A 26,077-nucleotide genomic window follows, 5' to 3' on the forward strand; every position below is an offset into this window, starting at 1 on the left:
TTATACTATTGTTTTGACATAGTATTTAATAGAAAGTTTTTGTAAATTCATTACAGAGGCAACTTTTAGTAGTGATAGGCAAAAGACAACTGTCCCACTTAACACACCGCTCCCAGAAACAGTTCCATGCTTCCAGCTCCTAAAGGATCTTTCCTTCTACACCAGCACAAAGTTCAGGCAACACCATCAGCTTCACTGAACAGATGAGATGCAGAAACGCCCACATCCCAGCATGCAGAGCTATCCTGAGGTCTCAGGGAGTGGAAAGGCACAATGGTGCTTTTTTGCAAAGTCCATGTCCTCAAGGAAAGCTGAACTGATGTGACCTTTTAAAGGCTTCTTAGACAATCTGCTCAGGGCCATGTGGGAATAGAGCAGGAAACTGAGCAGAACTCCTACCCACCAGCTACGCTGCGGGCCTGTTTACTGATCACCCCCACACAGGTGCCTGCTTGTTTGTCTCTCAGCCATCTCACGATCTTGTCTCTAAGCACTGATACTCCACCTACTTGGAACATCTTCCTAAGCCCACATTTACAGTGATCTTTGGTGCATTTCTGTTCCATCGGTTATTATAAAAAATTATGATGAAAAAAAAAAGGCAAAATAGTTAAAGCATACAGTGTTTTAGTAATACCTTTCTGTTAGTCAAAGAAACAAGCAAAATATCTGCACTGAAAATGTCATCTGGGTAAAATTATCATTTCTGTGGTGTGCAGCAGGGACCCTTCAGGTGCACACACCAGAAGGCATTGCCATGCCAGAGTTCAGAATGCAGTTTAAACAGCTGAAACTTGCGAACATGAGTAAGAACAGCAGAAAACAGAAATGCTGTACAGAGGTATAAATCCCTAAAGTGGGTCTTGGTGGTTGAAAAAGAGGCTTTGTTATTTCCTGCAGTGTGCAGTTCATATCCATAAAAGTCAACAATAATTAATAAGAGAATCTAATCAAGTACCTTTTTAAGAGCCCTCAATTGCACTTGCTCCAGAGTGAAGGCATTCTGCACACCCAGGCTTAAGGAGAAAAACAGTTGCTGCATTGCAGAACCCTGGGTTTCCAGGGCCTGCCTGTTTGCTTGCTTACAAAACGCAGTTTGTACTTTGCTGTTTTCGCCCCTGCATATTAATGCAAGCAATCTGGCTTTCACTGCCCTGCAGATTTGACACCTACCAGAGCAGCTATGTTCAGTTTCTCTCCCATGGCTCTCTTTTCTAATTTCTCCCCTTCATCCCTTATTTATGTATTTTCCACTGAAACTGCAGAGTCCCCTGGTCACCCTAATTCCTGGCTGTGCTGCCCCAAGTACCAACAGAATAGCTCTACTGCTGATCCTAAACACACCAAAATTACAGAGCTACAAAAGAAGCAACGGGCTACAGAAAAAACTGGATACTCAGTACAGGTCCTATACATTCCCACCTAAAGCATGAAATCCATACAGTGCAACATAAAGAACAAGTGGGAAGAATCTCGGTTCTTTCATAGTTACAGCTTTTACAGAAGACTCTGTCATTTCCAGATTAATGTTTGATGAAGCAAACAGCCTTTGCACGACCTCAAATCTTCTTCTGTCAGTGAGAGTGGCCACCAAAGGACTGCTCAGTGCCGCAGTGCCATCAGCTGAAGCGATGTTAGGCTGTATTCAGGAGAGAGAGCAAAGGACAGAGACATTAAAACATTTTCCAGGCATTGCTGTTCCTGCCATTGCACAGCTCAATTTCATAAAAAACCACCGGAGAGCTGACAAGGCAGCAGCAAAAGGTCAAGATTCCTTTTGCTATTAGCCCTGCAAAGTACGATGTACTGATCCAGAACCAAAGCTCTATGGCATGTTTAAGGGGAAACATCTTTCCTACGGTGTCATTCCCTGAGCTCAACTTCTCTCACTGCACTTCACACTTACCTGTCATTCTGATCAAACAGAAGAATTCCCTTTGCCCCTACATATTTAAAGGATTTTACTGTTGTTTTTCTAAGTGACTTTAAGAAACTTTAAAAAAATCACAGAATCATAGATGTTTTGGGTTGGAAGGGACCTTAAAATATTTAGTTCCAATCCCTCTGCAACAGGCAAGGACACTTTTCACTAGACCAGGTTATTCAAAGTCCCATCCAACCTGGCCTTAAATACTTCCAGGGCTGGGGCGTCCACAACTTCTTTGGGCAACCTCACCAGAGGTTCCAGTGCCTCATCACTTTCATAGTAGAGTTTCTTCCCATCTAAACCTACCCTCCCTCAGTCTGAATCCAGTCCTTGTCCTGTCACTACATGCACTTGTAAAAAGTCTCTCTCCATCTTTTCCAAAGTTTCCTTCACGTACTGGGAGGCTACAATTAGGTCACCCCAAAACATTCTCTTCTCCAGGCTAAACAAATCCAATTCTCTTATACTTTCCTCACAGGAGAGGTGCTCCATTACTCTGATGCCCTGCACCATTCCTTCAGCAGTTACAACAAATGGCCTCAGAGTTTTGAGACTTCAGGGTCTGCCAAGGCTCAAGCGCTGTTGCTATCAAAGCAAAATTTCTGTTTCCCAAGGAGAGGTGATTACTTGTTACTGAGACTTTAAAACAGTGAGACTGTTAGAAAAATAAAACCAGAGCTCAAGTCACAATTTTCTTTTGCTCCCAAGCCATGAAATCTTCCAAATACAGCAATATTCAGAAGTTAGATATCCACGTGCTGCATTTGCCTTTGACATTTGCCATGTCAGATTCTGACCTTGGCTAAGCACTGCCTACAGCTGAAATTCCCACTGGAGCTTGACATCTCCTCCTTTCTTGTGGAGAAATATGAGGACACAGCCACTCCTGCTGCTGTGCCCACGAGCACATCTCATCCCCATTACTCACCAAACCACACAAGGCTGGAACAACCTGAAGATCACAGCAGGCACGCAGCAGGACAAGGGTGTCATCAGGCAGCTCTGTGGAGCACACATTCACAGACAAAGGTCATTTCCAGTGAACCCTGCACCAGGCTGGCTGCTGAACAGGAGCTTTATCAGGGAGCTAACAGGTCCTCCTCAGCTGGATGTTTGGAAGAGGCTGATCCAGCCCCTTCCTGCCGGCAGAACAGAATGGGATGGACAGAGGGTCTGACTATCTCTGTCCTTAAGAAAAGGCACTTGTAGAAAAGGGGGTTTCCTCCCCATCACCTTGCCTCCTCCCTAAGTATCTCCTCAGTGTTTAACTCTGAGTCTGCAGGCTGGATGAATGACTCAGGCCTTGAATAAACCATGCTCCCAAAATCCATACGTGATGCCAACTTCTGCAAAGCACAGTTTGAGAGGAATGGCATAGCCGAGACTGCCTCGATGCTGGGAGATGGATTAACTGATCCCTATGGTGCCCTTCAACTCTGTAACAAAAAGGTTGTAATTCCTACCACAAGCAACAAGCATAAAACAGCTTTTGAATCTAGATCCAGCTACACTTACATCTGGACTTTAGCAGCAGACACTACATCCAAAGTCAGGCAATAATACTCAATTAACTGTGCCCTGCTGTTAATGGCATCTGACAATTGATACCACATCCCCAGGTTTCTCTTTTCTATTTCTTTTCTCTCTCCACAAATGAGTTAAGCTCTCCCACCTGGGTCTTGTGCACATAAGGATGCACAGTGACATTCTGCTGCACAGTGCCACAATTTACACTGGACTTCTCTTCGTTATCTTAATGTCAGGGAATTTTTTATATACAAGAGAGAAGAGAAAAATCCAGGGAAGTCTGTCTTGGACTTTGCAGGTAGCTTTTAATTAACACTGTGGTGCCAACTAGATTGTGAGGATGGCATTTGTTTGACATTTATGTTTAATCTCCTGTTTCAGCAGCTGCAACACAACCCTCTAATTGCAGCGTCTCTGTGTAAAACTCATTTTTGCTAAATTTAGTTTGCACTTGAACAATATACACTGTTACACAGGAGACGACACCTAATTTGTAATTCTCAGCATTTAGGCAAGAAGGACTCTGGCATGCAGGAAGTACAGAAATTAGCTTGCCAAACTGCAAATGCTCACACTCAGCAGAAGCAAAGTTGAGCAGTCTTGGGGGAATGTGTAATTTACACAAGAATCTGTCAGTGATTGAGGGCTGAGTTTAATTCACAGCCAGGAATGCTAAGCATAGTATACCAAACTCATAAAAAGGGAACAGAACAATTTATGTTCATGCAACTCACCAACTGCTCAAAGAAAGCCATAAAAGCTTTAACATGGAGGGAGCTTCTAAAAGGAAAATAAATTTTTTAAAAGGGCTCTTCACAACATACCAGATATAGCACTGATAAGAAGATGAGCAGCTGAGAAAAGTTCTTCATCCTGAGGCTGATATTTCTGAAACAACAGCTCACTCTTTAAATTGCACCCTAAGAGCTGCAAGAAGTCAAGGAAGTCTCTTTGTTGTTCAAGTTTTAACTCCCCCAGATCTGGCTTGTCTCCTGTGCAGATATCATCGAACTGAAAGCAAAAGAATATGCAAAACTTCTTGAAAAAAGAAAAATTCAAGCAAAAGAGAATGCTAGTACTATTCTGGAATTACTTTTAGGAAGCAATCCAAAGGTTCTTCATCTTACCATGTCCCCCAGGGCAGTCACCATTTCTTCATGGAGTAAGAGTTCACAAAGGGTTTTATATAAAGCTCTTTGCTTGTCTTCTGTAAGCTTCATAAAGGGCTGGAACTGGATCTTCAACCGTGACAGATCTTTCCCAAGAAAGCAGTGGAAAATAAAACTAAGTATTTCTACACAAATGCCAGTAAAAACAGATAACATTTTGCTATATGTTTCACAAGCTCATTTATCACCACACCTTAACATCCCTGACATCCTGATTTCCACCAGCATGAGTTATAGTGGAAGGTTTGAACAGATCTGATTTTATTTCCTAAGGAGCCAATGAAACCTTAATGCAAACATTAAGAAAGAAGAACAGCTACCAAGAACCAACATTTTGGTGTACAGTATTTCTAATATTTCTGAAGTTCAATACTTTAATGTTAAGCAACTAACTACATCTTAAATCTCCCACTTCGAAGTTTATCTCCAGAGAATGTTCATTTATATGGCAGAATGAAGAGTACTCATTAAGTACAAGGGAGTGCTCTGCATTCATTTTCTCACAATTCAACTACGATACTGAAATCTTCTGTGACATAAAATTACCATGTTACTAAAAAAATGAAGCTTTCAAATCAATAATGCCAACTGGAAGGTTGGAATGGTTTTTTTTCCACATTCCAAAAATGTGGGCATACAAGTGTTCTCAAATTTGTTTAAAATAAATTTTCCTTCATGTCACACCAGTCAAGAAACATGCTCTGTTTAAAGACATCCTTTATAACTAAAAAATTACTTCACTGGGGAAGAAAAAAGCCCAGCCACAGACAAGTATTTTGTTTATCTGATGCAATGGTATGAATTTGTCTACACAAATAACAGAAAATGAAATGTACTTCCAAATTCTTTAGTAAAAACAATTTTTTTAGCTTTTTAATTTTCCAAGAGACAGCAGAGGTTAAATTATTTAAAGAAATCTCTGAGCCATTTAAGCAAGAAAAGCAAATAGACTAAAACAAAAAATAGAACAGTGGCATACCATTCTTTCACAAGTGTTTTTTACACATTGTTTACTGAATAACCATTAATCATGGGTGAAACTTAGAGCCAAGAGGGTGACATTCATCAGGAGAATCAGCTGTAAGAACTCCACCAAGAACTGAGAAAAAACATGGTGTATTTTGAGGCCTTGACTGGTTTTCCTTTCTTCATTCCACCAGTAACATTCCTGCCTCTTCTTTCTACATTTCTACAATAAAAACTTGTACCTGGGCCATTATACCAATTTGCAAATCTCCATTTAAATCACATTTTGATTTTCTCAGTTACAAAGCTTCTCAGAAAATAATAAGGTTAAGTGAAGGCAAGGGAGATGTCTATTTCTGAGACTTAACCTATAACTGGGAAGCTTTACTGGGAGTATTCAAATAATGAGAAACTATTTTCAGTGACCCTTTCTGAATGAAATCATGTATCATCACTAAACTTGCAGAGGTTATCTGGAATGTAAAAGAGCCATCTGACTTTGTAAGATGATATTTATGACAGATGGATTCAGAATTTTCACAAAAAGAGTCCACCGCATACACTTACTGCAAACTGATTTTTTATATTCTTTCAATGCATTCTCCCAAGAGTATCTGATAAGAGCTATTAAAATGAACTAACAAGATTTCCTACTTACTATTGTACCAGATTATTTCTGCCTATCAGGTTATTTAATGCACTGTAATGTAATCATGCAAAACATTTCTGGTAATACCTTGTTTCAATATACTTATAGAAGCATCACTGGGAACGAGGTTTTTAGCCCCAGAGTACATCTCATTATCAACAGCATCTGGCTGATAGAGGAACGAAGCATCTCTGAATTGAACTGAATGGGGATAAGCTGAGCCTTCTGTACTTTCTTTTTCAAAACCTCCTTGCTGTTCATCTAGCAGACAGAACTCTGTAATTAGAAATTCAATCAAAAACAATAATTAATAAAATACACGAGCAATTACTGAATGAGATGATAGCTTGTATTTTCTAGAGTTCTCGCATGTCATTTCTCCTTGTCTCGTCTCTTCCAGACGGAGAGAACGCCAGCGGTTGCTGTGCATGTAAATTATTGAGCATTCCTGCAGCCCTGATGTTTGGTACAGTGTGTACAGACAAGACCTGTGGTGCAGCTGCCTCCTACAGAACATGACACCAGCTCCTGTGAACTAAATTAACATAGACAGAAAATAACATGAAAACTTCCTGCTGACACTGTAAACCAGAACGCTGTAGACAGAAGATGCAAGTAGGAATTCTTGATGTTTTCACAGAATCACAGAATATGCTGAGCTGGAAGGAGCCCTCAAGGATCATCACACACAACTCCTGGCCTGCACAGCACCATCCCCAAGAATCACACCATGTACCTCAGAGTGTGGTCCAAACGCTTCTTGAACTCTGTCAGGTTGGTGCTGTGACCACCTCCCTGGGGAGCCTGTTCCAGTGCCCAACCACCCCCAGGGTGTAGAACCTTTTCCTGATATCCAGCCTAAACCTTCCCTGACACAGCTTTGGGCCATTCCTTGTTCCTGGTCACCACAGAGAAGAGATCAGCATCTGTCCCCGTCTTCCCCTCACAGGGAAGTTGTAACTGCAGTGAGGTCTCCCCTCAGTCTCCTCCTGCCCAGGCTGAACAGACCAAATGCCCTCAGCTGCTCCTCATATGGCTTCCCCTTAAGGCCCTTCAACATCTTTGTTGCCCTCCTCTGCGTACTCTCTAAGAGTTTTCTTATATTGTGGTACCCAAAAACTGCAGACAGAACTTGAGGTGAGGCAACCACAGTTCGGAGCAGAGCAGGACAATCCCCTCCCCTGTCTGGCTGGGGATGCTGTGCCTGACTCTCCCCAGGACAGGGCTGGCCCTCCTGGCTGCCAGGGCACTGCTGAGTCAGATTCACCTTGCCACTGCCCAGGACCTCCAGGTCCCTTTCCATGGCACTGCTCTCCAGCCTCTCATCCCCCAGTCTGTACTTTTTCTACCCTCTAAGAGACATGCTGTAATGCAGGCAATGGGATCCATTCATGAAGGAGACACATGAAAGTATTCTCTGAGATTTGTAAGAACTCTTGAGAGTCCTTCACAGAGCTTCTGTTGGTCACGGCACTGACAGACTCCTCTTTCTCAGCCAAGCCACAGGTCTATTCTCAAGTCCTCCAGGTGGACAACAGGAGACTTCTGAGAGTCTCTAAAGGAGATCACCCAGGATGTTTCCTAACAGAATCACTCTGCAATAACTGTCTCTCTCCAGTAACATCACAGTGGAAATAATATGCCCTGGCTGGATTACCCTTTCTGCCTCATCTTTGTGACAAGCGCTGGCCAAACTCACCCGAACAGGACTGTCCTTGTCCTGCCATCCCAGTGCCCCCAGCCTGATGAAGTTAAGGGCTTCCTGGAAGGTACAGGGAGCCTTTGTAAGAGTTATGCTGAGAAATCTGGAGTATCAAATTCTAAGCTCATGTGTCCAACACTGTGCCCTAAAGATGCAGAATACAGTCAAAGCTCTATGCAGATTCTGATCATCTTTCATTGGCTCAAATGCAAGATTTGAACCCATGGCATTGTACCCATGGCACTCTGCAGCAGGTATGAGGAAAATACAAGCAGGCTAGCAAGAGAAACTCAATTTTAAAGTAATACCTGACAGCAAAGGGAAAAAAAAAATGTAACTAATCAAGCACAGTGCTCAGATGTACCAGGAACAAAACCTAAATATAACCTTTCTGCAGTTGTAAGTGTCTGTCTTACTAAATTAAGGACATTCAAAGCAGATGAGAAAGCATGGAGAGCACTCCATCAGCAAAAAGCTTTTTCAAAGGGAAAGCAGACAAAGAAATCCCTGCTATAGAGAAAGAAAGATGACAGACCTTTATGCTTGCATAACCCTTCATGGAGAAGAAGGAGCTACAGAGGAGCAGAAAGTGATTAACACAAGCAAAGAGCATCCCAAAGCAACAAGACCCTGGACAGCAGCTGAGGCACCACAAGGCCAACTCATTCATGCTACTTTCATTGAAAATAACAAGGCTTTCACATGAACCCTGAGGAGGAAAATTGTGCTAATACACTGCCTCCCCTCCTGAGGCAAAATGATGCTAATAAGGGAAATCAAACTTTTCAGGGGATGTTGTTAAATCTTGTAATAGGACTCAATTTATAGTAAAACACAGGACTCAAAATTCTGTATTAAAAGGACCGTTAATAAATTCTGTATTGAATTCTATTACATTAATCAACGACAAACCTCCAAAAGTGCAGTTAGAGTTTGTTAGTTACTCAGAAATGTGAACAAAAATGCAATAAAACCAGAGGTGATCAATGAAAACAATAAAAAGTACTCCTTTATGTAGAAAAGTGGATATATTTGGACTGTTTAATTTACAGACATTTAAGAAAAAGCAAACCACACACATAGAGCCATGAACAGAACAAAACAAATCAGCTGGGTGCTTTTATATCCCAATTTGTAAAGGAAGAACAAGAAGCACTTCAGTGCAACTTCAGAGACACAAAAGTGCAAAGCCTAAAGCAGAAACAGCTTTTACATGGAGTGAAAAATTTGCCTGTAGAAATCAAACCAAATGATTACAGGAAAGCACAATGGTAAATGGATCAGAAAAGTATCAGATCTTTCTTCTTTTTTTAATTTAATTTTTTTATAAAAATACCCAAATATGTCCAGTTGCCTTAGTCAGAACATTTAGAAGAAATATATACCATTCTTTCTAACAGAACAACTCAGGTACTGGCATTAGGAAAGTAAAAGAAACAATAAAAGTTTACATGCATCTTACTCCACAATTATCAGTGAAGAGAATCCCTTTAGGTTACACCTACTATTAGTCACTTTCAGTCTCTCAAGAAAGGACTACATAAATCCTTGGATTTAACTTCAAAGGCTATTGCTATTTCCATAAACAGACACTGATCCCTGCTGCTCAGACATTAACAAGTTGAAGTTTAGGCTCCACCATACTCACTCTCGCTGGCAAAGCCCTAATTTTGTTATCAGTTTCTCCCCTTTACCTTCTCAATTACACTCAGGCAAGAGAAAATAGCACAAATTAAAAAAGAAAAGAGGCAGGACATAAATTGTTTAAGATAAACAATGAAACAAACTGTACTGGTTTGGAAGCTTAAAAGATCTTAATATTAAATATGAAAAAAAAAGCAGAAAAAGAAGCAGAAGTGGAAAACAAGCAGAGAAATACAGATCATTAACAAGACCCATGCATTCTCAGCTAGTAGGACATCATAATTTAATGTAAAAATCATCTAAGTAGGCTATCAGTTACATACCTATGTAGTCAGACAGCCTTAATTGCACTTCACCACTCTGAATTACAGTTCTATTATAACCATGACGTCAACATCCTCTGCTACTATCTCTGTGTTCAGTCTACATTAGAGCAATTCCACTTTTCAGAAACTTTTTACAGGTTACATTCCTGAGCCTACAGACTTCTTTAATATCAGAAGGAGTATGATGGAGAGATAATGTTCTGCATTTCTTATCCGAGTAAAGCACATCCTGGATTCAAACCTCAACTCTACTCCAATTATTTCTTCAATGTATCCCCTGTTTCTCTCCATGTCAGTCCTTCCCAACTTCCAGCTCTGCTATCTGATTTTATTCCTCCTTGCATAACATCCTCTGAAACCTCCTTCAGGTCCGTGAGTTTAAATGAGGATAGACAAGAAAGAAAAACCCAAGTGATTGTGCAGAGCAGAGATACAACTCCCCCCAAAGCCAATTTCAACATTTTTTCAACCCGAAAAATATTCGACTTGACGTAAGTAAAGCATGACCAGACAACATGACAAGGGCATTTCTGCAACCATTCTGAGGGCAATCTTTAAATGAAAGTGTGAGCTAGAAAAGTTTAAATTCCAGTCCTGAATGAACGATTCTGTTCTTAACATGACTGGTGTCTAAACATTCCTGGTTGATAGTTGATTTACATTCAGGTCACTGTCTGCAACAGGAAAAGGGAATAGTCCAGGCCAAGGGCCAGCTGGCTGGTAGCAAATTGCAGCAAAAGACATGGACAATAAATCTGAGAGGATCAGTACCTTGCCCTTGCAGTTATTGAAGTTTGCTCCCAAATTTGCCCTAAACCAGAACAGCTGCATACTGGGCTCTACTGACAAGACTGTAGCTGGTGGATTGATAGAACTGAATTTTCAACTGGTAAAGTGCACTTAGAGTGCTATGTCCGGTTTTGGACTCTTGAGTACAAGCCCTACCTTCACAGACTGGAGATATTTAGCAAATAGCAGATATTAAGGAAAAGAAATTCACCACCATAGTGGTCAAATATGGGAACAGGCTACTCAGAGGAGAAATGGAATCTCTGTCTCTGATGATAAATCAAAACTTTATAATAGACAAGGATATGAGCAATCTGATCTAACTGAACTTAGATCAAAGTTCAAAAGTTGGGTCTGCCTTGAGCAGAGGCTCGAGCTACACAATCTCCTGTGGTTCCCTGAAACCTAAGTCATTCTGAGTTTACAGTATATTCAAGCAAGTAAAAAAGCATTACTATATCAAAATTTTAAAATTATTTAATCTGTATTTCTAGCACAAATAACTATCAAGGCAAAGGACAGCATACAACATAACCACCTTCATGCACAGGGAAACACAAAAATCATTGTCTGACAAACAGCTTTGTCCACAATTGAACTGGGTGCCACAAAAGAAGAGCTTTTCACTTACCAAACTGGCCATTGTGCTTTATAAACAGTTCAATTACACCATAGGCAATAGTGGTTGCAGGAGGAATTTCCAGGATCACGCTAGAATCCTTCACCAGACTTCCATCCTCACTTACTGAAACCTGCAAGACAGATTTATTCACCATTTATCTGATTCAGCTACTGCATAGCTTAAACAGTAATTAAGGTGAAAAATGCAGAGGGAGAATAGAATATGCTTTATTCTTCATGATGTCTCATCAAAGTGTTACACCTTACATCTGGCATCTAAGAAAGAAATGAGGTAAAAACACAGTGCCAAGAGCTGCTCTCACTCTCTTAGCTACCCTGTCCTAGCACAAAGTTGAGCTCCAGGTGCAGCTTTTGCCACACATGAAGCCCCATGTCACTAGGAAATGAGCACCCACTTGAGTGTCCTGCCTTGCCTTGCCCAATTCTACTGTGACATTTCTTTTGCCCAGCTGGAGGCTGGTACCAGGAAGGTGGCACTTGAAAAGGGGATTGCTACACTGCAGTTCCTGGATTCCTGCAACTGAAGACACACTGTACATAGAACTGATTTCCAGCTTTAAAAAAAAAACAAACTTGCAATAAATGAGCACGTTTTGACTTTGGTAGTTCCTTCTCAATTCATAGGCAATTGGTCAGATAGCCTCATAATGCAGTTAATCTCTACTCCCATGATCCCAATAAATATGAAAACTCAGTAGACACTGCAACCATTTGTGATGAACGATTACTTGGCTTTTCAAATAAATGTGATTCAGCAATGCATTTTGCTATTCAATTGCAATGAATTGTTTTAGGTTTGCTTCATGCTCTCTGTAGGCAGGAATCTACAGAGAAACGGAATCACAATTCAATAGTATTGATGGAAACTACATTCCAGGCTCATACAAAAATATGGCATCTTTTGCCAGAAAGACAATGGAAAAAACATTTTACCATACAGAATTTTCACAACCAAGCACTGCAGTTTGTTCAGCACATTAGGAAAGTACAAAAAATACTCTGAAGTCCATTTGGAGAAATAATTTCTTCTCAGATAATGTGTAAATGTTCTAATCCTTGCAGATTTTTAGTAACTTTTACCTTTATTGTTTTTGCAGTGCATCCCATCACACCACTGACTTTTTCTTCTGTCTGGATATGTTCGGATATTGTACACCTCTGAGTTGTAATTATCTTTTCTCTCAAGATGCACAACACCTCACGCTTTCTTTCTATTACTTGTTGCAGTAAACTACTGTTTAGATCTATTGTTCTGAAAAAGAAAATATACCATTAACAATACTATAATGTGGAAAAAAAAAAGAAAACCAAAACCAACCACATTTTCTTAATTGCTTGAAGAAGCTTTTATTGTAAAAATGACAATGGTTGCTTTATGAGCAGCCTCCTCAAAATGATGTCCTCTTTTGTTATTTGGCAGCAGTAAATATCTGTATTCCACAGTAAATCCTCACATACATATTGAATATATACTGAATTCTTGATTCCCTACTCTGAGCAAAAACTGTTGTCTGGATAATTTCTAAGCAAACAAAAAAGCAAGAGGGAACCAAAGGCAACTTTAAGTTTCCTGGGTAATACAAAACCAAGCAGTCAGGCTCTTGAACATTGGACTGAATCCTCTCCTACTGTGAGCTCGCACTGACATTGCCACGGCAGGAGGACACAAATGACAGCAATGCCTCAGTGCCAACCCCCACTGCTTGCTATGGATCTGTTTCAGCGCTCACCTAAACCCCAAACAGGCTGAGTGGGACCAGCACTGACTGAGTATTTCAAAGGGCTGAAGGAGAAAACAGAAGATTTCATTGATTTTGAGACTGGGGATTACTGAAAAAACCTCACCTGCTTCAAAGTCCTGTGTTATTCATTGGTATAGACTCAAAATTTAAAATTGGTGATCAGGACTGTCACGGTCAAAAGAGAAACTAACTGTGGGGGGAGCTCAAAACTCTAGCCCAGGCACCAACTTAATAAACCATCTGTACTCCACAACATAATTCAGCATCTGTTTAAATGCTGCTGGAAATAATCCTAACATTAGGTTCTTCTTAGAATGAGCAGAAGATAGAAAGTGAACTCCCAGAAACAATACAGGTGGTTTATCTTCTAGGAAAATGTTACAAAATCCACTACCTTGTCTTTTGGGGTGTTAACAGACTTTCTGGTGACAGTTAAAGCAACTTCTTAATTGTATTTAATTGATTAAAATGTGTCAATTATATTATACTTTTGCAAAATATTCACTGGAGGTCCTCAGATGAGATGTTGTATTTTTTAGGAACAGAATCTAGCAAAACTGTTGGAAGATTAAAGGACTGCTATCCCAGCCTCAAATTATTCAGTCCTTTCTCCTCCCTTATATTGTAAATGGCTATTCATGGAGCTAAATGGCAATTTCCCAAAAATGTGACAGAAAGACATGTCTGACTCCAATTAATTTAAATCGAGATATCTCCACTTTTAATTAAAAAGTTTTAGATTTATTAGATTCTGGAGTTTTGAATTTATGCAGTCTGTATAAGTCTGAAGTCAGCTGGGGTTTTTATTGAATTAAAAATATCCTCAGGCAATTTTTGATCTTTGGAGAGTTACATGCTTATATGAAAGTTCAATCAGTTGGAATGAACTGTCTGAAAACCTTAAAGTTGATTGTTTAGACAAGGGAAAGAAAATACCTCTGAAGCAATGCAGCAGCCCCAAACATTCCTGAGATTATTAATACAACCTTTTCTCATTTGGTGCAAAGTCATGCTTTATGCTTGGAATGCAATGAACCATTGGATTAAGCAAAAATTCAAGAAATATCAAGCAGCCACAAACCTCATCATTCTCAGAAGTGTCTGCCAAACCAGAGCCATTATTTACAGTCTATCAAGCCTATCATATATGTTACAATAATTATTAATGTTTTTAAAGTGGTGTGCTAAGCAACCTAAAAATACAAATTAAAAATACTAAGAACTTGCAGTTTTAACATTTGACCTAGGGAGCCATAGGGGAAAGATTACAATGAAGAAGCAAAAAAATAAGCATTTGCTTTCAAGTGTATTTTTTGACTGTTCAAAAGGATGACAAACTTGCTGAATATCTCCGAAATTTACAGGAAAGAAACCCCTCAAACAAAGGTAGAAAAACACCTATTAAATAAAGATTTGCTATTTCTGAGTAAGTGTTAATTGAAAAAGCCTACAGAATATGACCTAATGCTATGGAAATGAATTACCAAACAAATTCAAGAGACTTTTGCTTCTACAGTACCCTGCCTGAGGCAGGACTGGCTCAGACCCTGTCACACTGCTGGCTTTGAGGTCCAGATGCAGAAGCAGCAGCAGAGTGGCAGAGCAGAAGAGTCAGAAGATGTTACCTTGCAGAGGGGCAGTGAACAAATCCCGGAGGCAATGCTGGAAGAGCTGCTGCAGCACGGAGGGCTATGGAGTGACAGTGACACACAGGGACACAGAGCTACCTGCTGCTGCAGCACTCCCCAGGCAGTGCCCAGAGGTGACCTGAGATCCCCTGCACAGAGCTGAATGTGTGCCAGGGACAGCCACTGCCACAGCCCCAAGGTTCAAATGCCTTCAGTGGGATGTGTGCTATTGTAAAGCTGTCAGAAATGTTTTCCTCTGCCCAGTACATCTAGTGAGCTCCAAGTTCAGAGCTTTCAAACACATAGCCTTGCCCACAGCTACAGAAACCTCTTCTTTGAGGATAGCACAGTTAAGTGCTTTCCTCTAAACTTCTGGCACTGAACTTTCTATCATAAAACAGAACTCTGGGGTTGCATGTGGGCACATCATGAGTTATTACTGGGGCACAGCCTGTTGAAGGGAAAATATTCTGCTCTCCTCAGCAACTCAAACAGGAGATGACACAAGGTAAGCAAGGACCCATCTTATCTAAATTATCGCTGAAAACAGTCATCAAGAGCAAACCACAAGAAGGTTAAAGTTTGATAATCAGAACAGGGCTTCAAGTATTGCAGGGCAATGGCCGCTGAGTCTATGAGTCTATTTTTGCAAGAACTGAACTTACTTGCCAGCCTAACACTGAATATAAGAAAGTATCTGAGTAACACAAGATGGCCAAGTTAAATCTCTGAGAATACATTCATGCAAGGCACATAAATTGCATTGAATTTTTTTACTTTACAGGTCATGTTTCAGAGCTTTTACTTCTGTTCTACAAACGTGGCTCTTACTATCTCTTTCACTCTGCACAGTACAAGAGCCCCCACCAACCCTGTGCCATTTGTACTACATCACCATTACCCGTCCCACCCCAAGGAGCTGAGCTGAAGCACTCAAAAATAACACAGTAGAAAATATAATGAGATGTTGGTTTGCCAAGTCCCATTATCAACACACAGAGTACAAGCCTGTATAAATAAAAATTATTTTAAAAATACAAATTAGGGGTTTTGCTTGATTGTTTGTTCTGCCTAAACAATGTTCCTGAGGTCAATGATTTACTATGCTGGAAGTCTTACAGGTCAAACATGTAAACAAAATAATTTCTTTGAGTTTTGGTCTCACTCCACATTTAACTAGATTAAACACTTTTATTCTCCTGTAATGCGAAGACTTTTTCACCTTCATTCAGTATTTTTCTTCTTGCACCAGGAAAGCAGTAGACAATAGAGGCACAAAGACAATTTGCTGCAGACTGGAGTCAGAAAAGAAAAGAGAAAGGTAGAAACCAAATAAAGACAAGAAAAAACAGACAACACCTGGCAACATAGCAGGCTCTCACAGTTAAAGTAGAGAGCACGAGCAAGCTCTAAACCCCACTGCTGAGACTGAGGGTCTTTCCTTTAAGCAGAGAATTTGACCTCATTTCCCACAAAGGAGAGGCCATAGGGCCATTTTTCCATCAAATCCTGTCTAACCGTCTCGGTAATCCACCCACAAATCCTCAAAGCAAGGTACTTGTCGATTTCCTACAAATACCAAAAAGAATTGGTATTGTTGTAAGTACTCTCCATCCTCACACTGAAATCACCACTGCTGCTTGTCTGCACAAATTTTCACTGGTCCAAACTACTTACAAGTAAAAAACCTTTTCAGTCCTGTACCGGGCAATGTCACCTCAATACCCCTCCTCTCCTAGCTGCAGAGACACAGACAGCTCATGCTCACAGCGCCTGCTCCACTTCACTTATAATGCGCAATAGTCTGATGTCTTCCATACAAATACAAGTGAGAGTCTTCACTCAGCTTTGTTCCTGCTCTAATAGGGATGAGTATCAGAGAGTAAAATCTCACTGCCATTTTCCAGCAAGCACAGATGCATATTTCTTTTGTTAATCCACTTCAAATATAACCTCTCTGACCTACTTCTTACAGAACACAGCATCTGCAATAGTCAGCTTATTGATAGCATTTTGCTATTTTCCCTACAGAATAACCCGACATGTACTTCACAGAACATCTTCCCTAAGAATAACAGAGACTTCTGAGACTGCAAGTGACAGGTAGTTTCTCTAGTTTCTATTTGACATACTCCTTATTTTTTAAATCACAGGCACACACAATTGCTTTTATTCAATCCTGTCCCACAACACTTTGTGACTTTATATTACCTCATGTAGCAGCTTAGGCAGAAAACAGAATGGTTTTCTCATCACACTCATAAATGCTCAAGGAGTTTTAAACAATAAATCACAAAACGGTCTGAATTTCCACTGTACTCAGATTAAGAATAAACATTATTTTTGTCTCAGCATGGACAATACTATGCAGTTTTATTAATTCAACTAAAGTGCAATAAGCAACAGTAGGAAAGTATCTTTCAGCCATGCCAGAACATGCTGCTAAAAACAGAATTCTTTTCCTAATATGCCAATCACAGAGTTAGGAATCATTCACACAAAATGATAGAAGTGTGACAGGCAATTTTTTCTGCAGTTGATGTGAAGTGACTGACTGCTATCACTGTCTTCTCAGAACTTCTCATTCAATCACCTTCCATGACTTTTAGTGAAATGGTAAAAAACAAACAAGCACATTTGTTAATATATGAGAAGAACAGAGATTATAATATCCTCATAATCCTTTTTACTGGAGAGAAGAGGACAGAACAGTTGAGGTTGGACAGTCATCTGGTCCAACCTTCCTGTTTTAGCAGGGCCACCTAGAGCAGTCTGCCAAAGATCATGTCTCCAAGGTGGGGAACTCCACAGTTGCCTCAGGCAACCTGTGCTCAGTCACCCCCACAGTGAAAAAGAGTTTCCTAATGTTCAGACAGAGCCTCCTGTGTCTCAGATTGTGCCTATTGCTTTCTGCTCTGTCTCTGAGCACCACTGAAAAGCGGCTCATCCAGCCTATACTTCATCAGCTTCTCTAAGAGGACCTTATGGCAGACAGTACTGAAAGCATTAAAATAGAAGACGGAATAGCTTAAATCCATAGCAAACCAAGTGAGCTAAAGGCACAGGACTCTGCCCCCAGTCATGCATGTATCAGTATGTTACAGTGCTCTGTGTACTAGCAAGCACTATGTAATAAAATATCAAAAATAATGTAATAGCAAATATGGCAAGTTTGTGCACCTAAAACTTATAATTTAACTTTATTTTCAGTATTGCATATTATGTTAATTATTGTGTTCTGCATTTACAATGTCATTGCTTCTGCAAACCAGGAAGCATCTCATCCCAAATCCTTCAGCTGTCACCCTTTTTCAGAAAAAGGAGCCAATGCAGCACCTGGAATCTAATTAAAAATCAGTAAGATTCTCCTTCAGAAGGTTCACCTAAGAAGTGACAGGAAACTGATTTCCTGCCACTGAGCACTTTCAGCTCGCTCAACTCTGAAGATTCACATAACTTATTTTAAAAGGCACATCAGCTTTAACTTTTTAGAGTTTACTGCTAGTAATCTGCAATTTTTAATTAATCAGCCTGATACAAGAACATTTTAAAAATGCAACTTAAGTAAGTTATATATGCAGAAATAATAAATTAAGCAATGATTGATCAAACAAGCAGAAGCACCACATGCTGTTAAATGATATCAAAAACAGTTTGCTGCTTCGCATTTCACAAGGCCTGACAGGTAAACATGTTCTTAAAAGTACTGTAATGTTTTGCATCCAAAAATCAATAACTTGTAGGCATCAGCACTCCTGAATTCCACACAATACTCATGAACAAGATGAAATCCTGAAGCTCAGACACAATCAATCATAAATCATAGAATATTTATGAACAAGTAGAATTTCATCTGTAAGGCATTGCCAACAACTTCCAGTGAGCTTCTGCATTACACTGGAACAAAAACTAAAAATACTGCTATCCTCATCATTTTCAGTGACCTGGCAGAAGACAGACTGACTCAGTTTCAATTATACACTATGCATCATAAGCTTTAATAAGCTATGAGCATCTTTTTTATGAACTAAGACCTAGTGCCTTGCATAAAGTAGCACACTCATCAACTTCAGTTAGAAGTCACACATAGATCAGTGCAGAGCTACTGATTTTCAACACTCAAAAGAAGGTAACATATTTCTGAGTATTTAATTACATAAAGGATTGTAACTCCAAGATGTGCTGATTTGTTGTGGGAGGATTCTTTTTGTGAACAAAGTAGGTAACTACAAGTAAAAGCTTACTAATCTTAAATGAAAGTTAATGTAGTTTGTTTCTCCATAGGACTCTATCTAGTGCTAGAAACAAAACTCCAAATCTTGACTGAGACTATTTTCTTGATACTAGATGCAGATTAATTTTACATGAGCCTGGTACACACCTTTAGGCCATTATTTTCTGCTTTTAATAAGGCATTTAGTACAAAGAGAACAAGGTGCCTTTTTAGAATAAATTTGTCAACTTGTGAACACTCACAATAAAAGGAACACCATCCATTTGTTCCTATGAAAATGGAGAACTGATTATTCTAGAACATCAGTGTATCTAAAGCAAGTTTACATTGCTTCTGACAACTTCTGCATTGAGAATAAAAACCTATCTTTATCTTCAGAGTATCAGTAAAGGCTATTTAAATTCACTACAGCCCCTGCTACAGATCTAGAGTACAATGCTGCCACAAATGAAGGACCCTCATCTCCCATTGAGTCTCAACCTGCAATAGAGTAGACCTCTGACTTGTCAGCTGGTTGTCAAATAGGCCTTGGTCCATGACACTCCCACTGCAACATTAAATAGATTCAGAGCACGACAGGAATCGAGGAAGCGTTGCATATGTTGTAAAATAAAGAATATGGTTCCTCTCAGTTAATACAGTGTATAACAGGAAGCAACAGATCTGTATTTTGTTCAGCTAGTAGAATATGCATTGACTATGCTTGCTCACCCTTGCTATTCCTTTAACTTCAAATAATCCCATTTTCTAGCATGGTCACTCACACACACAAAATTACAAAGCCTGCTTACAAGAACATTAGCAGTTCTGAGTTCAATTTCCATATTCAATGCCCCAGTAACACAGAGAACTAATTAATTTTTTTGTCCAGATTGTTACCTCAGTACAGTCCCTCAAAGAAGGGAGGATTTAGCTCTTGTCCCAGGTGGCAGTTCATGCAAAAATGTAAAATGAAGTAACAGAGAAATGTTTTTAAAACAAGAAAGGCAAAAGTCTGACTAACAAGATTTCAAAATATGGAGAATTTAATTTTTGTATATATGATTTGTCATGAATATGAAAGCTTACAATAAAAACAATTTTCAAAATGTGGCAACACTACAAAATCAACTGGTCAGTGACCACAGCTGGCCCAAGTCTTTTCAGCTCAGTAATCTCGCCTGGCCACTACAATACCCACATTAGAAACATACCTGTCCTTGACATCTTTCATAAGCTGCTGCAAGTCAACCTCCTGCTTCTTCAGGTTTCCAAATGAGGACTGGTTTTCCACGTAACCCTTCCCTCCAGCTCCCAGGTTGAACTTCACAAATGATGTTTCAATACTTCCTTCAATGCTTCCTTCAAACGTCCCCATGTATTTTGCAAAGTCAGACTCCACAATCACTACAAAAGCAGTAACAGTAATTTCTGTGAAGAGAAGTGCTGAAACCATCCTTAAGGGATTGGAGGAACAGATACTTACTGAAAATATGGCAAGTTAGCAAAGGCAAGGATCAGTATGAACAGGTAAATAATGAAATTTACATCTCTGCAACTCTTGCATCTCCTCTCTTCATGTTTTCATGATCTTTGCTCTATTATCTTTAGTATTTTGCCATTTTAGGAAAACGTAAAGTGACTGAAGTGCTGAACTCAGACACTATTAAATATTTACAAGGAATGATTGAAAGTTATTTCAGCTACAAAGAAAACTACAAAGCAGACCTGCTTGTACAATAGTGCTAGTATTTTGGCATTATTTTGACACATCCTCATCACAGGGCTGTCCCAAAGCTCACTGCAAACCAATAGAAAAATCTAACTGGTTTAAAACAACTCTGAATTTTATATACCTAAAAAACAGAGAGCTGACTCTGAATCAGCTATATTTCCAAGTCAGCTACAATTAACTTCTTAGGTAAGGGAGTTATCTATTTTCCTGTATGGAATTATGAAATGTCCAGAAATATGGGATTCTATCTCATTAAGCTTAAAACATGGGTGGAACTGCTATAGTTGGATGAAGAAAAAAGTACAAGGGTCAGCCTTTTTTAACAGTCTGTGCAAGACAAACAGAATGGGTGGTAAAACTCACTTAGCCTGGCCTGGAAGCATTCCTTGGCTACTAACCCAAACAAGACACTGTTTATTCACTGCTTTTGACCTGAAGCACATTACAGTTTCACACTACTATCACATACAACCCCTTATAATATTCTGGGGATATTACTGTAGCTGCAAGACAGCCACTGTTATTAAATAGTAGGTCTATACAGCCTGACAACATTCAGCACTTAATTTAACACTCTACCCAGGCAAAAATTTCTTCTTTTTTTAACTAACATTTATTAATACCAGTTTTAGTTACATAAATGATCAAGTGAGAAAAGATCCATTAATCTCATTGTCAAGGATGGAGGCTTCCTTCAGACCATTCCTCTGAAAGGAGCCCTCTAATAACATAATTGAGAATAATAACAAAACAGATTAGGAATTGTACTGTTTTTATCTGGACTAATAGTGCTGCCCGAGTATGACTTTACCTGGTTTTATTGGTTTGTCTTCAGTAAGGACATCACTCAGGGTGACTGTCAAGAAATGATACTTGGGCTTCTGCCAGCACCAGAATTTCCTCCTCTTTGTAACTAAGCTCAGAAGCTGCAGCTTGTCTGAGGCGTTCAAGTTGGAGACAGGGATCAAGTCACCTCCACTGTCAGTTTCTCTCACAAAATTCTTTGTAGCTTTTCCAAACATCGTGGGGAATCAATTAAGGCCTGAAAGAATACATCAGTTTTCAAACAACTACAGTTAGAAAGTATAAATATTTACGTTTTCCTTTTGAGAAGTCCTTCAGAGAATTGGTGTTAACAAAGGAACACCATAGTGTTTTCACCCTATCTTCTCCACTCTGAGCTGGGAAGGAGTTCAAATCACTTGTCCTAGTGCAAGTTTTCTCAGTAACTAATAAAAGAATTCTAGTTAGGAGGAACATTCACAGGTTACTAATCTGTTTGGGAGGAAAAACTTACACAGCCTACCTGAAATTCTATGAAAAAGAGTCTACTAATGAGCACCCCGTAGAGACCAACTGTGATGAGGAGAGCACCGGGGCAGTGGCAGAGGATTTCTGCCTCTCCACAGGATCCTTCTTTTATTACCTAACATAAAACTTACTCCACATAAGGCAATTAGGTATTACTCACACAAATTATCTTGATCTTTTTAATAGGGAGTAAACACATGGATGGATAATAACAACTGTTCTATAAAAAGCACCAAATACGTGAGCTGGCATCTTTGTTACTAAATTTTATTTCTGAACTACACCCTTGGAAAGTTCCAATTATTTTTTTTATTTATGAACTCTTTTTTAACTTCAATGTTTTCCAATTTGCTATTCTTCATTTGCATAACTACTGCTGAATTGAATATACCTTATTTGCAACTGTTATTCACAACTGTTATTCATACCTCTTACACAACTACATACATTAACTTACTGTTGCTTTGCAATGATTTTAATTAAAAATTACCAGCATCTCTTATAACGTAAGGTTCTCCTTATCCCCAGGAATATATTTTCCGGTACTTAAAAAGAATGATTTCCAGTAAGGGAGACTGGCTAAAGACACAGAAGAAATGGTAAAAACAACCATTCACAGGTGCTAAACAAACAATTGCAATAAATTAGTATCTGATAATTTTAAAGAATCTTTTAGTTTTTCAACTATGTGTTACCTGAGCTAATGATATCTCCAGAATTAAATACTTTTTTTTTTTTTTAATCCAGCAGCATTCCTTTAAGTCCCCCTGCTGACACTGACTGGAAAATTCAACTAAGATCATAAGACGTCTCAGCTGAGTATTCACACTTCCATGATTAATTACCTGTCTTGCTCCACACAGATCTTAGATTTGTCATTTACAATCACAGACTAGAGTAAGACAGGGCAGACTTCAAACAAAAACTGATACTGCAGTGAGCACTCAGGATTATTGACAGAAAATGAAAACCTGAATACAGATTATTAGTGCTTGGACCACAGGCTTCATATTTTATTATCAGTGAAAAAAGCCTTTTTGCAGACGCAAACTGACCTTTTCATTAGTTTTTCCCAAATTCTATTTCAGATATTCCACACAGTATTTAGAAATTCATGATGAGGTATTTAGTTCCTCATCAATCCTCTATGGATTAGCCTGTGTAACAAATAAAGGGTGTTTTCCAACACCACCTGCATCAAAAGGATTTGAGCAATGTCTAAGTCGCATAACATTTTACTAAAGAGTCTTCTGGGGCTTTCACTGTAACTGCAGCTGCAGCAAACTCTGCAGTACTACCTCAGCTGTGGGCACTGGAAATATTTCCAGTGACTTCTTGTTCTCTGACCTTTTCTTAAACTGAACTCAAACTGATTTTTTTGCATTCTTATGTGTCTCCTCCTTAATCTCCCTGGTTTTTATCTCAGTGAGAACACTTGCAACAGAATAAAGCAGTGCAGAGCCACTGCAGCAGAAAAGGAAAAAGAAAAAACAAATAAAACTTCAAACCAAAACTAGTTTCCTTTATCCACAGGACTTCTTTTGCAGCAGTCTATATTTTGCAAACAGTCAGATTACTCATTTGTTATCAGGAAGATAACAAAGGGGACCACCAAGAAAATTCTCACTGCCTGCATTAGCTGCCTTTGCCTAGCATAACCTTCTACAAACATTTTGTACTTTACATGACAGCTCACTCACCCTGATGCCCGTGCTACACAGCCAGCTCACATAGGCATAGTCTCTGGGAAAAAATAAAAGGGCCACCAATTTCTGAGTTTACCATAAAACAAATTGCAAAACCAGGTCCTAATATTTGGCATTCTTACAAACTCACTAAATCTCATGAGATGAACCACTGCATCAGACTGTAACACTTCCAATTCATAGTGTTTTGCCTTCATTCCCTATCACCACTCTTGACAAGCAAAAGGAACAGCCAGGGAAGAGGACAGAGTGCTTTTGAGGACTAGCAACACTCACCAGGCAGGAGAGATGGGGCAGTTTTCAGCCTCAAAATGACCGCAACGTCTCCCACAGTTTGCTGTGCTGCTCACGTCTTTGCAGGGAGCATATTTTGCTGGTGTAGATGTATCTGCAAATCAAGAACATTCTATCCAAATTCCTGCCTATTTGTCTTCCAATATAGCACCTTTAACACAGATTTGACAATGCTCCTAAATACCTTGCTTCACGACTTCTCAGAACAAAGACACAGAGCAATCATGCCCCTAGGCAACATCAGGAAGTTAATACAGCCACAAGGCTCAACAGCATCCTGACTGAACAGACAGGGAATAGGTACGGACTCAGGTTTAAGAAAACTGCCTTGGGAGCTTCCTCTGGAAATTTTAATAGAGCTGTGCTTGGTTTGACAGAAATAAAAAGCAAGGTATCAAGCTGGTAGGAAATGTCCATCAGACAGAATTCACTCTTGCAGATGGACAGCTAGGCATGAAAAAGAAAAGGAAGGAGTATCTTCCTTGCCTACCAAAAATTCTAAAATTAACCTGAACCCAGACTACAGGAAGATTATTTAATGGCAAGGATGAGAACAAATGAAGACAATGAAAGCAATTTCACCATTTATCTAAACAAATCTCATCCCTGCTTCGTTGCTTTATTGCTCCCTAACTCATTATAGCAGGACATTAAATCCAAAGTGACATTCTATGAGCAGTGTTTGCCTCTGTCAGTTCAAACGAAACCAGAGTTGGCTGATATTTCCTACATTCTGTTTCTCTCACAGAAAATACAATTATTCAAAATTTTCTTTTATTGCATTTAACATAAGATTACACAGCACACTGGGCACAGAACACAGGGAATTTGGTAGCACGGGGACAACTGGATTGCCAAATGCCAGCACATCCATTCCTACAATCCAAGCTGAAAGTTAACACAACACTTGAAGGCCAAAGAGGAAGATTTTTTATAACTAAAGTCTTAGTGCTGGAAGAACTGTTAGGCATTAACCACTTGGTAGGAGTAGTAATGGCCTTGGAATCCTCCAGGAGTATGAGTCTGTATCGGAACGGAAGTGGAGCATGGAAATGACGACATGCACGTTACATATTTTATTAAAAACACTGCATTCACCTCTTTTCTAGATAAAAAAAAAAAAAAAAAAGGTGCACCCATAGAACTAACACACAACGCCTAGAAGCGCTGCCCACACGCACGTGGTCCCCAAAAACACCTCCAGAAGATTTCGGCCCCGGCTGAAGCCCTCTGCTTGTTCCTCGCGGGCTCTGCAGCACGTGCCCCAGAGCGCGGTGCCGCAGCCTCGGGCACCCCGGGGAGATGCGGCGCCTTTCCGCGGCCGCGGGCGCCGTCCTGCGGGCTGAGGGAAGGGAAGGGCTGAGGGAAGGCCCCGCGCTGCCCCGCCGCTGGGTGCGCGGCCCCGCCGCCTCCCGGGGGCGGCTCGGGCAGGGGAGCATCGCCCCGCCGTCCACCGCTCGGAGCAGCGCACGGGCACCGCTCCGCTCCGCTCCGCGCGGGCCGGGAGGGACGGCGGGGCGCGGCCCGGCGCCGCAGCCGCTGCCCGTGCGCCGCGGAAGGGCGGAGTGCCAGCGCCGGGAGAGGCGGGCAGGGCCGGGCCGCGCCGCCGCCCCGGGCCCGCTCTCGTACTCACGGCATTCCCGGCGCTCCCCGCCGCCGCTGCCGGGGATGCGGCGCACTCCGCCCGCGGGGCGTGCCGAGCCCGCCGCGCCGCGGGCGAGGCTGAGCAGCGGGTCCCGCGGCCGCGGGGGCTCCGTGCCGGCAGCGGCGCGGCGCGGCAGCGCAGGCCCCGCCCGGGCGGTGCGGCGGGAGCCGCGCCCGGGGCCCGCCGCCGTGTTGAGGCGCGGAGCCGCCGCCTGGCACGGGCGGGGGCCCGGGCGCTGCCGCGGCCCTGCGAACCCTCGGGGCTGCTCCTGCCGCCCTCCCCATCCCGCCCGTCTGCCCGAGCTCCCCCGGGCGCTGACCGGCCTCCCGTGCGGGTTGGAACGAGGGGCTGCAAGTGTCCCTCCGCGTGGGGCGGTGGCTGCCCGCGGCAGGTCTGGGTGTGGAGCGGTCCCGTTAGTGGGCCGCTGGAGAATTCCTGCTGGGATGGGACAGCTGCAGCCTG

General features: G+C 41.0%; 1 protein-coding gene across 1 annotated transcript; it reads right to left on the reverse strand.

The window, feature by feature from the left end:
• Positions 1-8: 8 nt before the first annotated feature.
• Positions 9-25,747, reverse strand: GSDME (gasdermin E). The gene is made up of 11 exons (XM_077787451.2): positions 25,604-25,747; positions 23,953-24,064; positions 21,471-21,701; positions 20,139-20,331; positions 12,422-12,593; positions 11,331-11,451; positions 6,326-6,514; positions 4,582-4,709; positions 4,279-4,465; positions 2,856-2,929; positions 9-1,639 (listed from the first exon to the last, which is right to left on the reverse strand). The coding sequence occupies exons 3-11, from the start codon at positions 21,679-21,681 to the stop codon at positions 1,409-1,411; spliced, it is 1,506 nt and encodes a 501-aa protein (XP_077643577.1). The 5' UTR covers positions 21,682-21,701; positions 23,953-24,064; positions 25,604-25,747; the 3' UTR covers positions 9-1,408.
• Between the last annotated feature and the right edge of the window lie 330 nt (positions 25,748-26,077).

This window comes from Lonchura striata, chromosome 2, assembly GCF_050655825.1.
Source record: "Lonchura striata isolate lonStrDom1 chromosome 2, ASM5065582v1, whole genome shotgun sequence".
Lineage (NCBI taxonomy): Eukaryota > Metazoa > Chordata > Aves > Passeriformes > Estrildidae > Lonchura > Lonchura striata.